The sequence below is a fragment of the Fundulus heteroclitus genome, chromosome 7 (genome assembly GCF_011125445.2).
Source record: "Fundulus heteroclitus isolate FHET01 chromosome 7, MU-UCD_Fhet_4.1, whole genome shotgun sequence".
Classification (NCBI taxonomy): Eukaryota; Metazoa; Chordata; class Actinopteri; order Cyprinodontiformes; family Fundulidae; genus Fundulus; species Fundulus heteroclitus.
The window spans coordinates 40159442-40180911 of record NC_046367.1 but is presented as its reverse complement, the minus strand read 5'-3'; the positions used below and the strand labels follow the sequence as shown (position 1 = coordinate 40180911).

At 43.8% G+C, this 21470-nt stretch overlaps 1 protein-coding gene across 1 annotated transcript; it reads right to left on the bottom strand.

Moving 5' to 3' along the window:
• Positions 1-276: 276 nt before the first annotated feature.
• cavin2a (caveolae associated protein 2a) lies at positions 277-21069 on the bottom strand. The gene is made up of 2 exons (XM_012879617.3): positions 20388-21069; positions 277-2369 (listed from the first exon to the last, which is right to left on the bottom strand). Exons 1-2 carry the CDS (start codon positions 20919-20921, stop codon positions 1473-1475), a joined length of 1431 nt encoding a protein of 476 aa, XP_012735071.2. The 5' UTR covers positions 20922-21069; the 3' UTR covers positions 277-1472.
• Positions 21070-21470: the final 401 nt, after the last annotated feature.

Here is a 21470-nt window from a genome sequence, read left to right as displayed (position 1 = left end):
CATGATTGGCATGTAGGACAACCAATAGATAACATTATACCCCCAGAACCTGAGGGACAGAGGGGGGTGAGTATATAATGTCTATGGGTAAGACCAGGAACAAAACTCTAACCAATCGCTGCTCTTCAGACTGAATGACAGAGATTGGTTAGACTTTTTACAGGCCTGCAGCTCCCACAGAGAATGATTTTTTTTAACCTCCTTTTTCTGAATACATAATTTTTTTTACAATTTTTTTAACCTCCTTTTTCTGAATACATAATTTTTTTACAATTTATTTATAAAGAGCAGTATCTTTTTATTTTCATACCCAATTAATCTTATTGTGGGGCATATTACCTGTAGGGCACCATTTAGCCATGATTATGTTCCCGAAGGAAGATTATGCTTCGTTTTCTCTAGTTTTTTGAAGGTTATTTTCTGCTTTTTCATACCTTATGCTGCTGAACCAAACCCGTACAGAATGGAGATCCCTAAAACCAGTAGCAATACAGAGCTGCGACTTCAGTGTACAGGTACATCCATGCTAATTACATCCCAGAGTAATGCCACACAACTTTTGACGTTATCTGCCTTCTAACACATATTGTTAATATTCTTTTACAATTCCTAAGCTAACTGTTTCCCATGATATTAGAATACTTTACAGTTGTTCTAGTTTTGATAGCATTAATATATTACTACAACAAACAGCTCATATGATGTTCTTAATAGGTTATCAGTTAAAAAGATCAGGAACAAAGGAAACCGGATCTGACCAAAGGGACTATCGTACAGTTACTCGGTTGTAACAGAAGACGGTTTAAAGGCACATGGATTACCAAATTCACCTGTTAGGTTGGATCTGGTCTTCCTCGGTTCGGGGAAGAAGAAGAAGAAGAAAAAAAAAAAACAGTAAACAACCTCAACCCACCCACATAAAAGAAGAAGAAAAAAACCCACCCAAGTGCTGTTGTGCTGAAAACACAAAAACACCTCATTCCAGCTCCAGCACAACCTGGCAACCCGCTGCTTGACTGGTTGTGGTCGCGTTGCCAGGTTTTATTTTTGTTGTAGTTTTTTTTTTTAACTATCCAGAAAACTCGAAACAAAAGAGGCTGTTTTTCCATCAAGGAACGGAGAATCCGAGGCAGAAGGAGACGACAGGAGGAAGATGGTTACTCCAGCACCCTGGAGATGTGCACCCATGCTGGCAAAGGGCACAAAGTCAAAGAGTTCTGGTGGATTATTGGTGGATCACAACCTGGCAACTAGGACCTGCAGCGGGACGTTCAATCTGAGCTCTTCAGGAGCTTCCACCATGTGAACATATTTACACTCAGAGGCAGAAGTTCAGACTAGGGAAGCAAAAGGTTGTGGGGGTCAGGAAAAGCACACGCGTGTTTACAGAGGAAGGATCATTGTGTCTGTTAGGCTTTCTGTAATTTTAGAAACTCAAAAGAAGAATAAGAAGCAAAACTGGAGCCGGAGCTTTAAGACACTTGTTCCACAGCGATCGTTTCTGTGGTGATCTGGACTTCAGCTGCCACCTCAACAGGACTTTTCTGTTTCCCGACGTCCTCTTCCTCCTCCTCTTCCTCCTCGCCAACATCTTCATCGTGCTCTGGAACCGCCAGGCCAGCCAACCCCTCGCCGTTGATCTCCTGCTCAACACTGGAGGACTTTCCGTTGACGGACACCTCTGCCTTGACGCGCTCCGGTTTAGACGGAACCACGATCTCCCGGACCTCCGTCACAACCTCCCGGACCTCCGTCACCACCTCCTCCTGGACGTGCACCTCCCCTGAGGAAATCTTCCCATCCAGACTTCCCAGAGTAGGAATCTCCACATGGGCTTCCTCAGGTGATCGCATCTCCTGAACAGACGTCGCGTCCCCATCTCTGACCTTCTTGACATTGAAGGTCATTGGTGAAATCTTAAAAGAGGAGGCCTTGGCGGTTGGGGACTTTGGGTGGCTGGGGGTGAAGCTCTTCTTGAGTTTCTCGCGCTTCTCTGGAGGCACAATCTTGGAGGTGATCTGGGTCACCCTCTCTCCGATCTTCTCTCGTGTGAAGGCCTTCTTTAAGCTGTCGACCTTCTTCAGGCTGGAGCGTTTGAACTTGTCAGACCTTCGTTCAAATTTGATGGGAGCAACCTCGTAATCCAGCTCATCCTCGTTATATTTGTGGGACGCAGCACCTTGAAGGTCGGCGTCCTCATCCGAGGACAGGCTGACTTTCTGGAGCCCCTCGTTTTGAGCATGAAGGGCTTCGACAGATCCCGTCATAGACGGAGCCGGCTGGATGCTGGATTCTGCGTCGTACTGGCTTGGTACGGGGGTCTTGGCGAAGTCCCTGGCCACCACGCTGGTGGGGATCTCGTTGTCTTCCTAATGGGAGACAGAAGAAAAAGGACGACGGCTGTTAAAGGAGGCAAAGCTGGTAACGGACAAACTGTCTACTGAAGATTTCTACATGATTTTAGGCTCTTGCAAAATAACAATGATGGTAGGAAGAAACACACTTTTTTTATTCAAGGGTTCATGAATCATAGCCCCACCAGGAGCTGAAATTACTCAAATTAAACCTCAACCTGCTGGGACTTCCGCTCCTGGGGAGATCGGCAGCTATTTAAGAGGTTTCCCCAACTGTAAATGATCTTTTTCTCTGAAGAATGACGGACAGATTATCTGGAAGTTGCAGTAAAAGTTGCTTCTCTCCGGTCGTTGCAGTGCTCTTGTAATAACGGACCTTTACCCACCAGAGCAGCTTCCAGAATTTACTACTAATTTACTACTACTACGTACTTGTAGAGAAACTCACTCAAAGCATCGGATTAATAAAAAACTTGCAGCTACCTTTTCTCTTACATGCCGTGGAAGCAGAGGAGGGGCGCTTCATTTTTCAAACACCTTTTTCCATCTTTGTTGAATAAATGATGACCGTGTGGAATATAATCTCAGTTTTTGTAGATACTTGAGCATGACCCTTTGAATTTCTCATGCACGTAAAGCCAAATATTCACATATTTAAAGGTGAGTAATCCTTTAAGATGAAGACAGCGTTTAATATAGTTTGGCATCCAGGCTTGGATTGCTCGCAACAAACCAGTCTCTGCTTGCCTTTCAGATTTTCTTCCCATGAATTCGGAGGAATTTCACCCGTTTTTTTTTTTTCTCTTCTTCCTTGAGAGATCCAAACACGTCTCCATATCACTCCCCGCTTCCACAAACACACTGACAGCCAAAAATAGAGGGGAAGGAGTTTCATATTAGTATCTTTTTTTTTTCTGCCCACGCTTTGACTTACTGCCCGCTCATCTGTGCACAATCAAGCAATCAGAGCCAAGCAGGCAGACGCACCACAATGTTCTTCTCCACCGGGGATTTATGAGCTCCCACTCCTCTATCGGCCTCTTTTTTTTCCCTGCCCATCCTGGACTGAGCGAGGGGTGGAGCTGCAGACATACTCCACCGAACCTGTGAAACGATCGTAAACCACCCGTCCACGCAGGCGGCTCACAGGGTCACCTGAGTTTTCAGTCCGGTTAATGTCTTCCTCTGTATTGTAAATTCCACTGTTTAACAGCCCACATCACATGGCTCTCTGTATGGGCCAGTTATCTCGCACTGAGTCATCTTTTTGACTGCCAGACCTCAACGTGACTCCTGAATGTAAGATTTCTGAGTAGATGGAGAAAACGTTTAAGTTTAATCAGGGGGTCCTAAACATTTCCCACGCTAATGTCCCAAACTCTTCCTGAGTGAAATTTCCAGACTGCTCTGTCCTTTTAATCCATTTTATGGTAAAGATTTCTACAAAAAGGTCCATCTTAAAATATAAAACCTGAATAAATGGATAAATAACAGAATGGAGAGATGAATGGGGAAAAAAATTGATGGACAAATGCATGGATGACTGGAGAGATGGATGAGCGGACAAACAAACAAAGAGTGGGTCGAGGCAGATGAGCGTTCACACTGAGCCTGGTTCTGGTGCTGCTGGAGGTTCTCCTCCCTGTTAAAGGGGAGTTTTCCTCTCCACTGTCGCTTCATGCATGCTCAGTATGAGGGATTGCTGCAAAGCCATCAACAATGCAGACGACTGTCCACTGTGGCTCTACGCTCTTTCAGGAGGAGTGAATGCTGCTTGGAGAGACTTGATGCAACCTGCTGGGTTTCCTTAGAGAGGAAACCTTCTGACCAATCTATATAATCTGACTCAATCTGTATAATCTGATTGAATTTGACTTTGGAAAGTGCCTTGAGATGACATGCTGGCGCTATATTAATAACATTTAATTAAACTGAATGGATGTAGGGATGAAGGGAGAAATGGATGGATTGATGGAGGAACAGACAGTGAGACAAATGAGTGGATGGATGACAGACTGACGGACATAAATGAATGGATCTTTTAGATCTTATAAAACACAGATAAAACTGAAACTGTTTTCCATACTTATCCAGACAAAATATTTAAATTCCACAGTACTCCATGCTGTGTGGGAAACCCGAGTAATGGACAGACATTATTGGGTTCATGTCACTGCAGTATCATCATTTTATCAGATTCCCTGATGCTTCCGGTCTGATTTTTTGTGTAAAACAAACAAAAAAAGGAGTCAAATAACAAAGAGGAACCTTGAAAAGACCTTTAGAAAGCCTGAAAACTGTTGCTCATCTAAATTTTTGATTATATTTTTAAGAGAAATCTTGCTGCTTGAAAGGAAAATCTAACAACGTGAGGCAGGACGGATGCAGAGTACGTTCTGTACCTCCCAGAGACCGGTTTTAGTTTAGTATCCAGTGAAGTGATGCAACTTGCATGAACGAATGCATACAAACAAAACTATGAGTGCATTTCAAAGAATCCCTGGCAGCTCCTCAGACATTATAGGAGTGCTTCCAGCAACAGCATGCCAGAAGTAGCAGAAGGTCTAAGCATTCCATGTTTCCTGAGGTGCAATCAGCATATTTACAAACCGGGATGACCAGATGGTCAAGCAGCACCTTTTTACAGCTTTCTTCCTTTTTATTTATGTGTATTCAGAAAAACAGACAGAAGTTTCAGTCTACTCTACACCGATTGATCCAGCTACATGTTAGAGAAATTGTTTAATTGCTGTTCTGTCCTAACGTGCACCGTACAAGTGTTCAGCATGCCGTTTTTAAGGCTTGCAGAATATCTTGATCTGACAAAAAAAATGCATCTATAAATCACGGCTCGAGTGAGAGCCAAGCATGTGAGATATCTCCCAGGTAAGGAGATAAATCTGTCAGCGTGTTCTGAAAGAGGACCAACCTTGAGAACAGCGATTATTATAAAGAACAATAACAGCTTCAGGGAACGATGAGGTGGAGTGGATGATCTACCCAAAACAGCCAGATAGCCCCTGCAAAACATTTGCATTTTTTTTGTAAATTACAAACCGAGCCAGTTAGCAACATCAATTCCTGGGTTTGCGCCAATAGATCTCTTGGTTCATTTTGACTGAAGTGTTTTGAGATAAGACAGATCTTCAGATTCAACGATTGTAAACAAACAGCTGAGCCTAACGGTGGCATTTTCAGTTTCTAGCGATCTACATTTAATTTTGGATTATTGGCAAAAAACAAAAGTTAGATCTGCAACAAAAGAGAGCCGAAATGAGCCTCCTCCAACGGGTTATTGAAACAGCTGTTACACTGTTCCCTGTCTTGTCTTGCTCTCTCAGTGTGTTCTTGGATCTAAAGATGAGGAAATGAAAGCGAAACATCAAGTCCAATCACATCTTTGAAGTGTGTGTGTCATTCCTAAAAGGTGCTCCTGTCTGAATAGTGCGCCCATATTGGGATAAAGAGTGTGGAAATAACAGCGTTACTTCAGTCAGGGTAGCGTATGTTACTTTTGACAAAGTCCAGTGTTATTTTTCTATTTATATTTTAAGGAATACCGTTCTCAGTAGAAATGTCTGGTGCTCTATGAGAAGTTGTCGGATAATCATCAGTATAAACTCAATAAGTACCTCAAGCTGTCAGTTTTGCATTCAGTTTCAAGCAGGGGTGCCATATAGAGTGGAAAAGTTAGGACAATTCAAAGGGCCCCTGACTGATAAAGAGTTTTATATATAAATGAGCTTTTGGGATGATTTTTTATTTTTGCCCCAAAATTCATGACGACACGCTTGGTTTCGAGCATTGTCAATGCAGAGGAGAGGGAATCTTCACCATCGCAGAAAAGGCAATGTGTGGGATTATTAAGTAATGTTATCGAGTCATTGTGGGCCGAGTAGGCCCGGGGCGATAAACCGAAAATCTACAGACACCGAGACTTAAGACAATAACCAATGTCATTTTGCCCATGTCGGTATTTTCAGTATTAGAATAAATTAAAGAAAAGGTTGTTTTTATAGGTAAAGGTAGGCTATGCTGCTGTCCCTTTAAGACGCTGCACTACCTGTACAGTCTGTAGTCACATGACTCCACCCCATCCAGTCTGAAAAAAGAAGCGAAAGGTCGAGAAAATGGAGGAAATTTCAAACGTTTAGTGTTATTGTTCATTTATTGTTATTGAGGTGAACTGCTCAATATTTCGCAATATTGATTTTAGGCCATATCAGCCAACCTTAGTTCTGAGCTGCAGTTTTAATTCTTATTAGTGATGCTTCTGTCTCATAAACTTAAGGATTTTGTTAGTTTTTTTGTAGATTTTCAGTGATGCAGAGAGACACAGACAGCTCTGTAACTTTGGTTTCTTTTTTTCTAGGAAAATCTGTTTATTTTACTGCAAACATTTCTGTGTTTAGACATTTACACTTTAGACTTTAGACGTTCTTTTCAGTGCTTAAATTATTCCCTAGATTTCCAGAGACGGGTAGAGATACCTTGTAACTTGGTGCCGATCAGAGAAACTGTTTTTTTAATCCTTTCAGTTAGAAGCCTAAATAAATAGAATTACAGTTCTTTCAGACAGAAATAAGATACAATCTGTCTATCTGTACTTTCTGCAGTCAGACCCGAGGGAAGCTCCAGGCACACAGCGGATATGTGAGATAGCTATAAAAAAACAAACCAATCACTTAAATAAAAGTCAGGATATTTTTAGGCTTTAATCAGAAAGCAGGAAACTTGCTTGTAGGACAATATTTGTTTTATTTTTACAGTTCATACAATAAGTATTGGACACTTTCGTGTTTTCCTCAGTAAATATATTTCTATTGTCATAAAATTGACTGCACATGTCATTAACAACCAAAGTAATCCACACTTAAAGAAAAATTACATTTAAATCACATATTAAACAGGTTTCCAGGGTTTCCTTTTTTTCACCTCCAGAATATTTCCAAAATTAGACATATTAGAAATATTCAAAATTTGGCAGTAGTAATGCTGAAAAACTAGTCCATGCATTGTTACTTTAAGGCTGAACTATTGTAATTCTTTACTATCAGGAAGTCCACAAAATGCTGTTCAAAGTCTTCAGCTGATCCAAAATGCTGCAGCAAGAGTTCTGATGAAAATCAACAAGAGGGATCATATTTGTATAATTTTAGCTTCCCTTCATTGGCTTCCAGTTAAATCAAGAATAGAATTTAAAATTATCCTTTTTTCCCCGCTAATAATCAAGCTCCATCATATATCAGAGCCCTGATTACCCCGTATGTTCCTAACAGAGCACTTCGCTCTCAGACTGCAGGTCTGCTGGTGGTTCCTAGAGTCTCTAAAAGTAGAATGGGAGGCAGATCCTTTAGCTATCAGAGAAACTGGGTAGTTTGTTGGTACCCAGGCGCCTGGGGGTTCAGTGTGGAGGAAACCTCTGTTCCCGCCGGAACACGCTCTGATTTGGCTCAGGCATGTTTCTGTAAACCCGGAGCAGGAAGGACGGTCTGTGGGAGGCAGAAACTGAAACTCAGATCAGGCAAACAGATCCAAACTGCGTCCTCTTAAAGGTTGACTTACTGTAGAAAACCTGCTGGATTACCAAATGGTTTCCGGTTAGTATAAGTGGCTCCTGCTTCACCTTACTGACTCCTGCAGGTCTTACTTTATTGTGTTTTTGGTGGCTTGAAAATGAACATGACCCCAACAGTCTTGGAAAGCACGCCACAATCAAACCGTTTTCCCCCCTCACAACCACTTGACCCAGAACCGTCGGGTTTGTGTGCACGGACCTCCGTGTCTGGCATGTTCTCTTGGGAACCTCATTAATTAACGTACCCTCAGAGGACAGGACTCATTAGCGATGAGGACGTGGTGCAGTTTGTGTGCTGTTCCTACGTTTCTGTGCCAGCACGTATTCGTCGGCCGTCAGGTCGGACACTGGGTTTTGTTTAAAGAAAGAAACTTTTCAAAAAGAACAAAAAAACAAAGATAATTCAATCTGACAGCAGAAAGTAGTGCACATTAGAGGGTGCGTGCTTCAAAGCTACTGGTGCATAGTGATGGAGTGCCGGTGAACATGGTATTTATCAGCTGCATGGTAGAACAAGCATCTAATTGCAAGCTCTGAAGCAAAGCTTGTGCAAGGAGGCTCAGTTCTCTGCAGCTCAGCTCAAAGAGATCAGGGTGTGGCTCGGCGGACTGAAACCGAGTCTAGGAGCAGGGGTGGCTTCACGTTACCAGTGAATGAATACACATGTAACCGTATACCTTTTATTCTGATTTTTTTTAGCTCATCGTTGTTTGTACACAGCACCTACATCCATTTTAAATGAGCAGGAGTGTCTTAAGGTTACGCTCGGGTTCATTTTCCTTCAAACCTGCTGACAGCTGGCATTACGTGTTGATTAGTAACCAATTTGTTTGTTATTCAGAAGTAAAAAAAAACAAATAATAATCAAACTCCAACATAAACTTAGAAAATGAGTCTCAACTTTCTGCAAATACTGGTGGCACTTCTAAACCCTGCTCCCACTGCAACAAATGAACAAAAATGTAATAAAATTATCCTGTAAATGATGATTACAAAAACTGAAATTATAATATTTAAACCTGCAGCTTTTCTGCAGTCTGGGACTTTTACAACAGATCGTTAAATAAATAGATTTTAATTATTATTTTGGAGTAACAAAAGATAAATGTTGGGTTGACGTTAACAAAAAACAAGGTTGCAAAAATCTTAAACTAAGGAATTTTATTAGTTTTTTTAGTATTTTATGTGGTGTTCTGTTTGTAATCAGAAACCAGGAATATGAACTAGAACTTCTCCTGAAGGTGGAAATTCTTTTGGTCAAGGGTTTCTCACCATCCCTAAAACACAAAATCCAACATGGCCGCCGCACTTCGGATACAGCCAAACCCAAAATGATTCGTACCGCTGGCAGATTCAGGTTTAAAGAAATCCTTTAATTGTACCAACATGTTGTTTCTGGTTGGCAGTAATGTTAGCTTTCAGTTGCGGTCCTACGGTCCAGACTGACGGAGAGTCTGTGACGGGCTGAAGATTAGGGTGATGGTAAAGAGGTCTTTCAACCTCAAAGACTTGGAGTGCATCACCAGAGGTCTGTCTTCAGAATATTAGTGGAAACATGCAGAAAAGCTGCTCAGCAATTATAAAAAGGCCTTAATTGCTCTAATGCCGATACATTGATTATTGAGAAGGGGATAAATAAGTAAAATCATGAACATTATTTTAGTCTAATTTGATTCTCCTTTTAGATTTTTTCTTCTTTTCTCAAGCCCCAGTTTCATTTACAAGAAAAAAAATTAATTCTTGGTTGAATGAAAGTATTGCATCTAAATTTTCCAGGGGGGTTGAATAATTTTAGGTTTAACTGTAAACACAAAAAGAATTGCTTCTTCACTCACATCATTCCAAAAACAGTTACCGATTAAAAACCAGCCATTTCCATGTTTAATCACGTAACCCATTCACTCTCAAGGATCTTAAACTGCTGTGCTGTTAATGTTTAGTTTATTCTGCTGGGTTTCCTGGACCCGTCTGAGGATCAATGAGGATTTTCTTAATCCCACAAAGCCAAGTTGGTCCAGTGAGTCAGGCTCCACACAGATGCCTCTCAAACATCAACAACCATTTATTATTCAATTCATAAAGTGAGTCAAATACACTGCAAAAACAGGTCTAAAAATAAGTAAAATGTTCTTAAATTAAGTTTATTTATCCTTGATTTTGGCAGGTTAATAAGATTATCTGCCAATGGAACGAGTATTTTTACCCCTAAAATAAGATAATCAGACATCCTGCCCTTGAAATAAGATGGAGACGAATTGTTCTTATTTTAAGTGCAAAAATCTTATTCCATTGGCAAATAGTCTTATTTACCTGCTCAAATCAAGGACAAATACACTCATTTTAAGAACATTTTACTTATTTCTAGTTCCGTTGTTTGCAGTGTATTACATAGATATATTAAAAACAGTTATGTATTTCCAGCAATAATTTCTGATAACTATTTTCTCCTGATTATGGCTCAAACATGGAGAAAACCACAGATTTTCTTCTTCAGAAGATGGGAATACTACATCAAAGCAATGAATGATGTTTTTAAATACAGAAATGTTGTTGCTGAGGTCTGTTCTGGCTCATATAAACTTAAGGAAGCCTTCTGACTAAAGAGTTGTCCAGAGACAGACATGTTGATGGAAGGAAACATTTAAATGTGTACCTGGACTACTACAGCTGGTCAGTTCCTTGTGTTAAGGCGGCTCTAGACCAGACACAGATATGTTTTGTTTTGTTTTCTAGCAGCAGCATAGTAAGCTGTATTTAGGCCTCACTGTGTTTGATTGACCAGAAAACAGGCCTGACCAGAACCCCAAAGAGAACCGATGGACTGCGGTCCAGAGGAAGATGAGACACCAGAACCGACAATGCAGATGACCTTAATGCTGCTAATCAAAGCAACCTGGGCCTCCTGAACGCCTCAGCAGAACCACAGGCTGATCCCCGCCATGCCACGCCGCATGGATGCAGGAATTCATACAAAATGAGGTCCGGTCGAGTACTGAGTGCAGACACTTTCCTGTAAGCCCCTGTTTCTGTTATAAAGGTTATATGTCTGATGTGATGTTTCTGAATCTAAAATGTTGGGGTTTCCTCAGCTGTGACCAAAAATCATAAAAAATAAACTTGTACTAAAATTATTCTGTCTAAATAATCTGCGTTACACATCAGTTTCACCGTTTCAGTTCAAACAGTAAAATGAATAAACTTTCTGTACTCCAGGTCACTGAGGTGTGCGAGCGGCTTTGTTACTGAAAAGTTTCTTCAAGCTCTTTGATTGGAACCAGACAGACGGGAAGCTTTTAAATGAAATGATAATAAACAAAGAAAAAAACAACAACTGGGTGTACATCTTTCCTTCCCTTCAGCCTAAGCTGCTCTCTGAATCGTCTGGTAACAGAAGCCGGCCTATTCAAAGCTTTAAGCAAAACAGTTTCTGTCGCTCTGCAGCCCATCGAACAATGCCTGCAGCCTCTCTACCTGAAACCCAACGCATTGTGCAAATCCTCCTTCATCTGCATATGTTTAATCGGCGCCCACCCCTCCCTCTGCAGAGGAGAGGTTGTTTCACAGTCCACCCCCCCCACCCAAACTTGATGAGCCATCTGTGGACACGGGAAGGAAAGAGGAAGGAACGGAAATGGAAATCTGTGAGCTGTCATTGGACGGCGCAGAGCAAACATGATAAGCTCTTTGCAAACTGAAATCCAAGAACCGACATGTGCAAAAGTTTTAACACCAACCACCATTTCTTTAATATCTCACTTCCAAGCAAGGAAAGTTTATTCATTTAGCACATTTCAGTACCAAGACAATTCAAAGTGCCGCATATGAACAAAACATGAGGCAAAACACACAGAGGAAAGTTTAGATTAAAAGTTATCCATGATTATCTCATTTTACACAAAAACTCCCCAAATACAATTTCTTTTCTTTTCCTTCCTTCCTTTCTATCATTCTCAGGTTTTTTGGCTCATCCCTACCTACGCTACACACCCAGAACCAAACAAGAAGAAGCCGCATTTAGCTCTTATGCTCCACCCACACTCCTAAAAAGATTATAAAAGGTGCTTAAATCCTAAATTCCTTTATATCAATGTTAAAAAGCCATTTGTTTAAAGATGCCTTTAAATGTTAATATTGAAGTCTGTAGTCCAGCTTGTCTTACATATCTGACCTGCTGCTATGATTCCTCTGTAACGTTTTCTTTGTCCTGTTCATGTTCAGCACTTTAAGTCGTTTGGTTACAGAAATGAGCCACAGATGAACTTGCACTGCCTCGACTGCAGTTATTGACTGATTATATATATATTTATTTTATATAATCAAGCAGCCCTGCCCTGGCAGCAGAGAAACAGGAACAGTAGGACAAAACAAGAATTATCAGGTCTTAAAATCTCAACACAGATTAACTTTCTCAAAGTCTTAAATAGTAAAAGAGTCCTAAAACGCTGGCACGCTGCCACCCAACGCCGTCCGCCATTTTGAATCTCTGCATTATAAACATTTCTTCAGCCGCCACTCTTTGCAAAACAAGTTTGGGATTGCTCCATACTCACACCCCTCCCTCTGGCGTCGCTACGGCAGAACACCGCCGTGTTTACTGGCCTCTGAGCGGGTGGAATCAGCAACACAATGACCCATTGAAGCGCCGTGTCACCGTGACGTGCGTCTCATCCGGGGGCCAACCCATATTTTACACACTTTGGATCATAATGTGTTTAACTTTCTATGACACACGCTCTCTAATTTGCACATGAGACAGGAGTCATGGCGATAGCGTCCAGCGTGGCTGCACCTGTTTGCGTCTGCGCCTCCTCTTCATCAAACAGCCCGCATCAGGAAACGTTCTCGGCTCGTTTCCATCCGTTCCTCAGCCAGGATTGATGGAGACGCCGTCTTTTTAGGGTTTCAGCCCCAGTCGGTCCGGTTCTGACCAAGCGACCCATTCTTTCTCATATCTGCACCATTGTCTGATAGCGGCAAGGAGGAGGTAATGCTGGACAATGTTTAATCTGCACAGAGGTCTAAGGCCAAGTGAGAAAACAGGAAGTCATTATTGTCCCTTCTTGACGTTTCAGAGAAAAAGCAAAAGAAAAAAACAGCAGAAAGAACAAAATGCTGATTGTTTCTTCCTCTTCCTGACATGAACGTCAAGGCCCGGCCAAAGGAGTCGGATGGGTGTGAGAAGTCCAGACACGCACACACACAGAAACTGACTGAGATTGTTAAATGTTTTCTTCACATTCACTGGAAAACAGCTTGCAGAACCAGAATCAGCAGCAATAACACTCAGCAGTGGCGTTCTGACTTCATCAGCTTCTCCCATCGCCGTGGGGGAATCATGGTCCACGTCTTTCTGCTTCACAGGACGTTCGTTTCTGCACACCTTCCTCCCAGTTCAAGGTTTGGACTTTGACTAGGCCACAGCGACACCTGTTCTAGATCCGCTTGAGATCATTGTCCTGATGGGTGACCCTAGAAAGGCTTTGGTACCAGGAGGAGTTCTGGTTAAGTGCTCCATCAGCCCTTTAACGTCGTGTTTGATCTGACGCGCTTTATTTAGACTCCTAAGCCCTTCTGCCATGTTGTTTTTAGTGAGAGGATCCATATTTCTTCAGTTCCTAATCAACCTGTGAGGACCTGTAACCTGCCAACAGGTCTGTAGAGTCTGAGGTGGAGCTCCTGGGTTTCTGAACCTGCTGGGACGTCCTGGGAAGGTTGTCAGCTGCTGAGATGTTCTCCTCCTGGGAATAATCTTCCCCTCTGCAGGATGACTGACTTTAGATGGTTTGAAGGAGACCTGATTACCTTTGCCATGTTGATGGGCAGCAACAGTTGCTCCTCTGAGGTAATTGAATTATTTCAACTCACATTTACAAAGCTGCCAAAACTCCTGCTTTTATCTGGTCTTGCATCAGCTTGTCTCAACGTTCTCTTTGAAATCCAGTAGAACCAGCAAGGGTGCACTTTCCATTCTGGGTTTATTTTGGTTACATTTCTTTGAATATTTTTTAGGTTTTAATACGGTTGAGGTTAGAATTAAATCCATTTTTAGGACCTGGTAAAAAATAACTAATCATCTTAATGTCCACAAACTGAAAGAGGGTGAACTTCCTTCCTTACGTAACTGTATAATATGATACGGAGCCAAGTGTTTTTAATTAATTTTTTTTCTGTTGAGATGTAGCTTGTGCTTTGAACACAGCAACGGCGGAAGCAACTTGGCGTTGGAAGAGCGTGCGCGTCGAGCCTCGTTAACTCATTAATGCCGAGGCTAAAACGAAAGACATGCAAACTATGAGCTGCTGGCCCGTCTAAAACAAAGAAGCTCTGTGCCTCAATGGAACAAGCTGGTTCTCAGCTTTAATGCATCTCTCTCTCTTAACTTTAAAAATACAAATGGAACAGTCGAAGACAGCGGGACTATTCTCCGTAGAACGGTTTCTGTTCCACAGCGGGCCCGCAGTGGAAGTTCATCATCAGCTCTTCGCTGTGCAATTAAAGCCGAGCTGGTATTTTACTAGAAGAATCTACAGTTACAAACTTGCATTTGCCTCCAAGACAGAAACAGTTCGGCCGACTCGTCAAACCTGAATGCAGGCAGGCGGAGGAGCCAGGTCTGCACGCACGCAGTCAGCAAACTTTAGCCTCACATCCCACCCAAAGCTCTCTCTTCTGCGCCTGTCATCGGATGAGAAATGCAGCTCACACTCAATATATTTGTTTTTTCTTCCGCTGCTCATCATTTTTCTTCTCTATATTTATCCTCCGCTTTGCGTTGTGCCGTAAGCCCAGAGGATTATCCGAGGAATGAACGCCAAAGGGAAAGTAAGAATGATAACAAAGCAGGAACGCAGGCTGTAAACAAACTCCATTTTTCATTTAGAGAGCACGCCTTAACAGGCTGCAAAGTCCCACTATCGTAGAGAACAGCTTTCTTCTTCCTGCATCTGACAGCAGCTCGCTGAAAATACACTAATACGTTTAGAAAAGTGCTTGAAAGTCACATTTTGTGCTCCGGTGGCACATTTACAACTCCCTTCGCCTCCGTTCTGCAACCTTAACACAAGTCAAATCAAAGTAACTAAACAGGTGAAAGTTTTACTTTACTAAAAACGTCAGGCTGAAGCTTGTAACGCATGGGAAAACCCTGAAACACAGCTGTACATGTGGGTTAAAGATCACCGTCAGGAACATAAAGCAGACTGTAGCCTACAGCCAGCTGCCTGCCACAACCTGCGGAGGTGGCTCCAATTCCCAGTAACACGCACAGCAGGAGAGCAGAAAGCAGCTCAGCAGCACAAACTGTTACGATATGAAGGCGTCCTAAGTATTGTAGATACAAATGCATGAATTTTATGCAAGGTCAAATTGCTATGAAGGTCGATTAAAGAATAAAACTGCTTGTTAAAGCCTCACAGGCCAAGTGCAACAAGAACACACTGTTGTTTATTTATATTAGCACCCCCTAGAGGACAAACCAACCAATCTTTGTCCTTTGATTCATAAGAAGGAAATAATCTTTATCCTCTGATCTGCATTTTTTCCTCCTACCATTTTCAGTCTGTAAATGAATCATCTAACTGAAAAGAATAAAGATCAGATAAAACCGTAAGGGTTGATGCTTCCCGTGCAGAAATGACGAGAACGTTTTAATCGTTCCTTTATGTGTTGGATTTAAAACTACTCTGCAGCAGCTTTTTATTTTATTTTATGGTCAACGCTTGTTACATGTTATTAAAACAAGGTTTACACAGACGAACATCTTCATTCATAACCCACAGATTTCACGCCCAGAGAAAAACATTTGCATGTCTAATAAAAACTAATGAATTTTCAAGATTTGCCCTAAATTTAAATTTTTCTGGAAAAAAAATGATCAATCATTTCCACAAACTTGAATCCACCTTCATCTTTCCTTTAGTGTTTGCCACACGTCAATCGAGTCATAAAGAGGGTCTGTGGAAAAGGAAGTACTGGTTCTGCCCCACAGTTTCTCTTACACAAGTTGGGATTTTGTGACGTTAAAATTTCTGAACATAAAAGCTTACGACTGACAACACCGAACCGAATTAAAAACATTCAAAAGGGTAAAGTCGATGGAAGTCGAGATCGGGTCAAAGGTCAGAAAACCGTCACCTCAGTGTTACTTTCCAGGCTTTAAGGGGGATGTAAATGTGTTCCTAAACCCAGAAGGGATAAATTGTCCCTCTGATCTGATAAACTCCCTTATCAACTCTACTAGAAGGGCCAACAATACCCCAACCCTTCTATCCAGCCTAGCAAGACCCAGAGGGGCGGTTTAACGTCTATAGTTCATTTATTTTGGTCTGAATCAGTTGATTATATATGGAATTTTTGACCAATCTGTATAATCTGACCCAATCTGTATAATATGATTGAATTTGACTTTGTAAAGTGCCTTGAAATGACATGTTTCATGAATTGGCGCTATATAAATAAAATAAAATTGAAAATTGAAGGGAAGGCGGTTGGCTCAAGTCTGCAGAGTACACCTGGTAGCTGTGTGTGAGTCTCATTCACACCATAGATGCCTCTCTAGGGTTGGGACGAAAACAACATCTTCTAAATGGTCTCAGTATGGTTATAAACCAACTCTAGAGCGTCGTCTGCGTTCACACCTAGACAAATAAACCGCTGCAAGGGGGGGTGGGGGGGGGCGAATCAGAGTCTGTCTTAAACAGGGCGTGAAAAATCCTTAAGAAAGCCTAAACCCTGAGCTTGAGGAAGAGACCCAACCCTACAAAGACATCAAACTTCACCTCTATGGTATAAATCTATTAAAATAAATAAATAAATAAAGCAGACTTGTTATGTTACCGCCTAAGAATTTTATTTTCTGCCAGGAAACGCGACTAAAAACTCACTATTATGCAGTCAAGCATGCGGCACCATCATGCTAGGTCCTTAAGTCAAAAAGGGACGAGTAAACCTTGGGCTGAAGGGCAGGATTCTCTATGTAATCAAATATTTAACCTGTAGAGCAGGAGGTGTCAGAGATCTAGGTGGATTGTTTTTCACCTTCTTATTGACATACAAGGAAACAATCGTGAAACCTTACAAACACCAGGAAGTAAAGTTAAAAGCCTGGGGAGCGACGATGACTTGGATCTGCGAGTTTCTTCCTCCATATTAGAGCGAAACGATTAAACAAAGGGGGAAAAAACAGGCTTTACTTCCTGCTGTCTGAAGCTGGATTAAGTGGCAACCTTTGGTTAAGAGTTGTAGCACGAAGCTTCATGACGGTTGGTAACAAAGCAAACAACGGTGACAGGAGCTTTACCCGTCACTGCGAACCTCCACAGGCTCGTTCACGACTTGGATCAGAGCAGCAGACGCTGATCCTGCCCGTCCCGCCCCAGGAGGCGCTGCTCTTAGCCCCAACTGTGCCGTACGTGCAAACGGTGACAGACCAACTCTCGTTTTGCTCGAATTTAATGCGACGTCTCGGTTCACTGAGGTTCTTGTGAGAGAAACGTTATGATCTGCTCAGGGAATAAAAGACTTCTGCCACTGGAAATAAAGGCGTACGCCGCCATGAAGCGTCTCAAATGAATCCCCGACGTTTTAACTCTGCAAACAAGTCTGAAAGCTCTGCGTGCCCGGTGGTTGGGGGGATTCGGCACATTTGGGCAGGAGGAGACGAAAAAAAGCACCATAAAACAAACAGAACAGCCGCGATTAAGGCCTCATCGACCATCTTGCAGAGCGGCACACATCGCTGTCTTCTCTGGCCGACCGTGGTCAAAAACCCCGGAGCGTACGGACCTCTGCCCCGGCTCAACACCGGGAGGCCCTCAGCGTTTCCACCTCAGCTGTCACACACAGGAACACGGCTGTCTGGGACCAATCAGGGAGGGGGCCCTCGGTTTGGCAGCGGACGCCCGTTATCAAAGTTCTGAGGGAATCGGGACAGGTGGCTCGACCAAACAAGGGGAGGGGACTGAGTTACCTGGACGCAGAAGCTAAAGTGAAGCAGCACAAACAGATTAGGCGAAGCAGGCGGTGACGTTTGCTGATAAGAGTCAATTAAAACAAAAAAAAAGAAAGAAAGGAAAAGAGGGACGCGCTCAGTTCCTCCCTCCCCTTTTGGCACAGACGGGCGCTTTTAAAAACGGCAGTAATTGCATCCACCTGACCATCAAACGGCAGCGCTGCATGCACGCACACGCAGACAAGGCCGCCCATCAGGTTCATACCTGGCCGTCCTGCACACACCTGCAGAGGATGAACGCTCGCTGTGAGGAATGCACCGTCAGGCCGCGCCAAGGCAGCCCGACAGAGCCAGGCTCACAGAAACAGCCAGCCGGCGAGTATTCAGAGGGAGCCAATGGGACGGCAGCTCCTCACCTGCAGACCGGCTCAAACAGGTTACGGTCCTGCATGGCGCCCGCTGCTTTTAAAACAGCAGCGCCTCAGTACCTGGGAAACCAGATAACGACGGCGGTAAAGAGCTCTCTGTGGCTCTGCCTGAGTCAACAATGCCCCCCCCGTCTTCTTTTACAGGACACACACTCAGCAGGACGAAAACACACACTTAGTCCTGCAGGACGACTCCTAGTAAACTGGGCCCCGTCAGGTTTTATGGCTCTGATTGGGACAACTGCGCGCGGACATCGACGTTCAGATCATTTATTCTTCAGACCAGTGAGTTTTTCCTCCGTAACTTTAGAGGAGGCCGTTGTAGCTCAACATCCAATCTGTGTGTGAACGGCTGCTGCAGCCTGTAAACAGATCCAGTCAGCGTCTGAAGCCCGGCTCCATTCTCCCCTGCAGCTCCAGGCTCAGACACACCCATCTTCTGGAGGCCGAGCCCTCTGTGTGTGTGTGTGTGTGTGTGTGTGTGTGTGTGTGTGTGTGAAGCTTTTAACCCGCTGGACTTACATGTCCTAAACACACCCCACTATTCCAGGCAAATTAGGATGCAAATAAGACCCAAATGGGCCTGAGGGTGTCCCAACGAGGAGCAGATTGCTCTGAAGTAATTCAGATAGTAGTTATAGTTCAGGAAATGTTTTTTTCTATTGTTTAAACAAATGTATAACTTTTTATATGTGAATTTTTTTTGTACCAAACTCACTTGTATCAGATCATTTCAAGTGTTGAGGTCTCTCTTTTCTAAGAAAGCTATTTTTTTTTTCTTTATCTTTATTGTCATTGCAGTTGTACATTGTAGTGAGATCTGTCTTCTGCGTTTAACCCATCCCTTAAAGAGCAGTGGGCAGCTATCACAGCGCCCAGGGAGAGAGTCTTGCTCGGGGGCCCACAGTGTCAGTGTGTGGGGATCAAACCGGGAACTCCCAGCCTTCTCTAACCACTAGGCCACCACTCCCAGTCCTGCTGAGTTTGCACCTCAGACCAACTCTGAAACCAGCTGAACTTCTGGAGCACCTTCTAGTAACCTGATGTTCTGCAGATAAATAGGACAAATGAAGAGAGGAGCAGAAAACCTGAGCTACGGTTGTTTTTGGGGGGAAACCTTTAGCCCGGTGCAGCTTTAGCCATGCTGCCGCTGGATTTTAATTAGCCGTTTCAGCTGTTTGTGCAGAGCCATGCTCGTTTAAAACAGATCTGCTGCAGAACACATTTGCATGTTTGGATCTTAAGTGTCATTTAGTCAATAAAGTTGTTGTTTTTTTCTTCCTTTTTTGCGTACAGGCAGTACAGATCCATAATAGAATGTTTGACGACTATGAAACAGGCGTAGGTCAACCAACTGGGAGCAACCTGCAGGTGGAGGTGTGGACCGAACCGAAGCCGTAGGTGTGGATTCAGAAGCTGCTGAGGAAAATCAGCAGCGAGAATAAAATGAAACTGGCAGCAATAAATAAATAAATAAATCACAATTTCAAATCCTAGACTTTTTAAACGAAGTTCAAAGGATCTCTAATGCTGCATAAATTAATAATAACCTGTTTTTTTTTCTTGTGTCCTAAAATCATACTGGCCTAACAGGCCAATTTTCTTCACAAAATATCTAAATAACATCACTTTTTTTTTTAAATTAAAGCAAAAAATAACAAGAAAGCAAAACGTAATGAGGTTATGAGTCACACAACCTTGTGAAAACTGAGCAGAGGCGAGCAATTCAATGATTTAGGATTTCCCGGGTTAATGTCTGGCCGGACATTTTGAAATTGGCTGATTTTAACTGTTTGTCCATTTTACTTATTCTTTCAACAAAGTAAGAAAAGTTGGAGATATCCACTGCTTCAGCGCAGAGGATCAAAACTGGGTGAAGAAACTTGATAAAAAACACTTTTCCAGTGAAATAAGGGTTGTTTATGTGGAATAAAGGTTTTTCTAAATGTGGCCCATGGGCATCAGCTCAGCTCCAGTGGCACTGCGGCCTCAGACTAAAACCCAACCCGCCTCCTGCTGCACCTCCTGCTGCACCTCCACACCTGCATGCAGGAATCTGCTGTTTTTCGGCTCCTCACCTGGAAGATGTGCACTTTGAAGTTGTTCCTCTTCAGCAGGCGGCTGTGGTTGGCCTCCAGCTTCTTCACCTGCACCGCCTGCCAGTCCAGACGCTCCTTCACCTCCTTCACGTTGCCGTTGACTTTGCGGGAGCGCTCCAGCAGCTTGTTGACGCTGTTTGCGGTCAGCAGGTGCGCCTTGGACAGCCGCGTCACGTCGCCCTGCACCGTGCGCACGGCGCCCTCCAGGTCGGACTGCCGCTGCTCCATCCTCTGCTGGTTCTCCTGCACCACCTCCATCATGGTCTTCAGCTTGTCCAGCAGCGCCACCACCGTGATGGCGCTCACCTGGCCGGGGCTCGAGGGGCCCGGGGCCGCCGGGGGACTGCTGGGGCTCCTCGGGCCGTGCCGGGTGAGGGTCCCGGTGGGGGTCGGGGAGCACGGGGCCGAGGACGGGCTGATGTGCAGCTCCGCGGTCTCGAGCTGCAGCTGTGGGAGGGTGTGGGTGCTTCCAGACACGCTGGCGGGCTCTGCGTGGGGCCCTTCTTCTTCCATGGCTCGCAGGTGGTCTGAGGGGGGGGGTCTTTCACCTGAACTCGAACAGTTCCTCTGCCAGGTGGTCCTCGGTGGAGCTGTGCGCTGGCGCTGTCCCTCTGGCAGGCTCCGCGGTGACTGACAGCGCACCGGGGAGCTGCGTGGAGTGGGTTCGGCCTCCACGCCCCTTTCAGACACGCACGAACACGCCGTGAACTTTCCAAACACCTCCCCTGCAGGCCGGAGGGAGGGGCCGCGTTGCCACGGGAGACGCGCAGGAGCCCCGCCGAGGGAGGATTTCTGGACTCACCGGCGGGACTTCCGGCTCTTTTAGGGATCCTGCTCCTTCGGCTCGGCTCACCGGAAAGAATCACGTCTCTTGACTCTCAAACAGCTCTTCAGTCAGCGTTGAGCGATTTGTTAATGTCTCTGTTGACAACAGGAGAACATTCAGTTAGTATAAATAGAGAATAAAACATTAAGAAAGGACCATTTATCATTTCAGAAAATGTAAGAAAAGTGCAAATTCTGTGGAGGAATGGGGTAGGTCTGCTCCCTTATAAAACAAGT

What these genes read in the sequence shown, in the direction of transcription:
- cavin2a (XM_012879617.3), bottom strand. Translation starts at nt 20,921, where the DNA reads ATGGAAGAAGAAGGGCCCCACGCAGAGCCCGCCAGCGTGTCTGGAAGC. An exon ending in TCAAAGTGCACATCTTCCAG is followed by an intron (nt 2,370 to 20,387) that starts GTGAGGAGCCGA and finishes GTCTCCCATTAG; the next exon opens with GAAGACAACGAGATCCCCAC.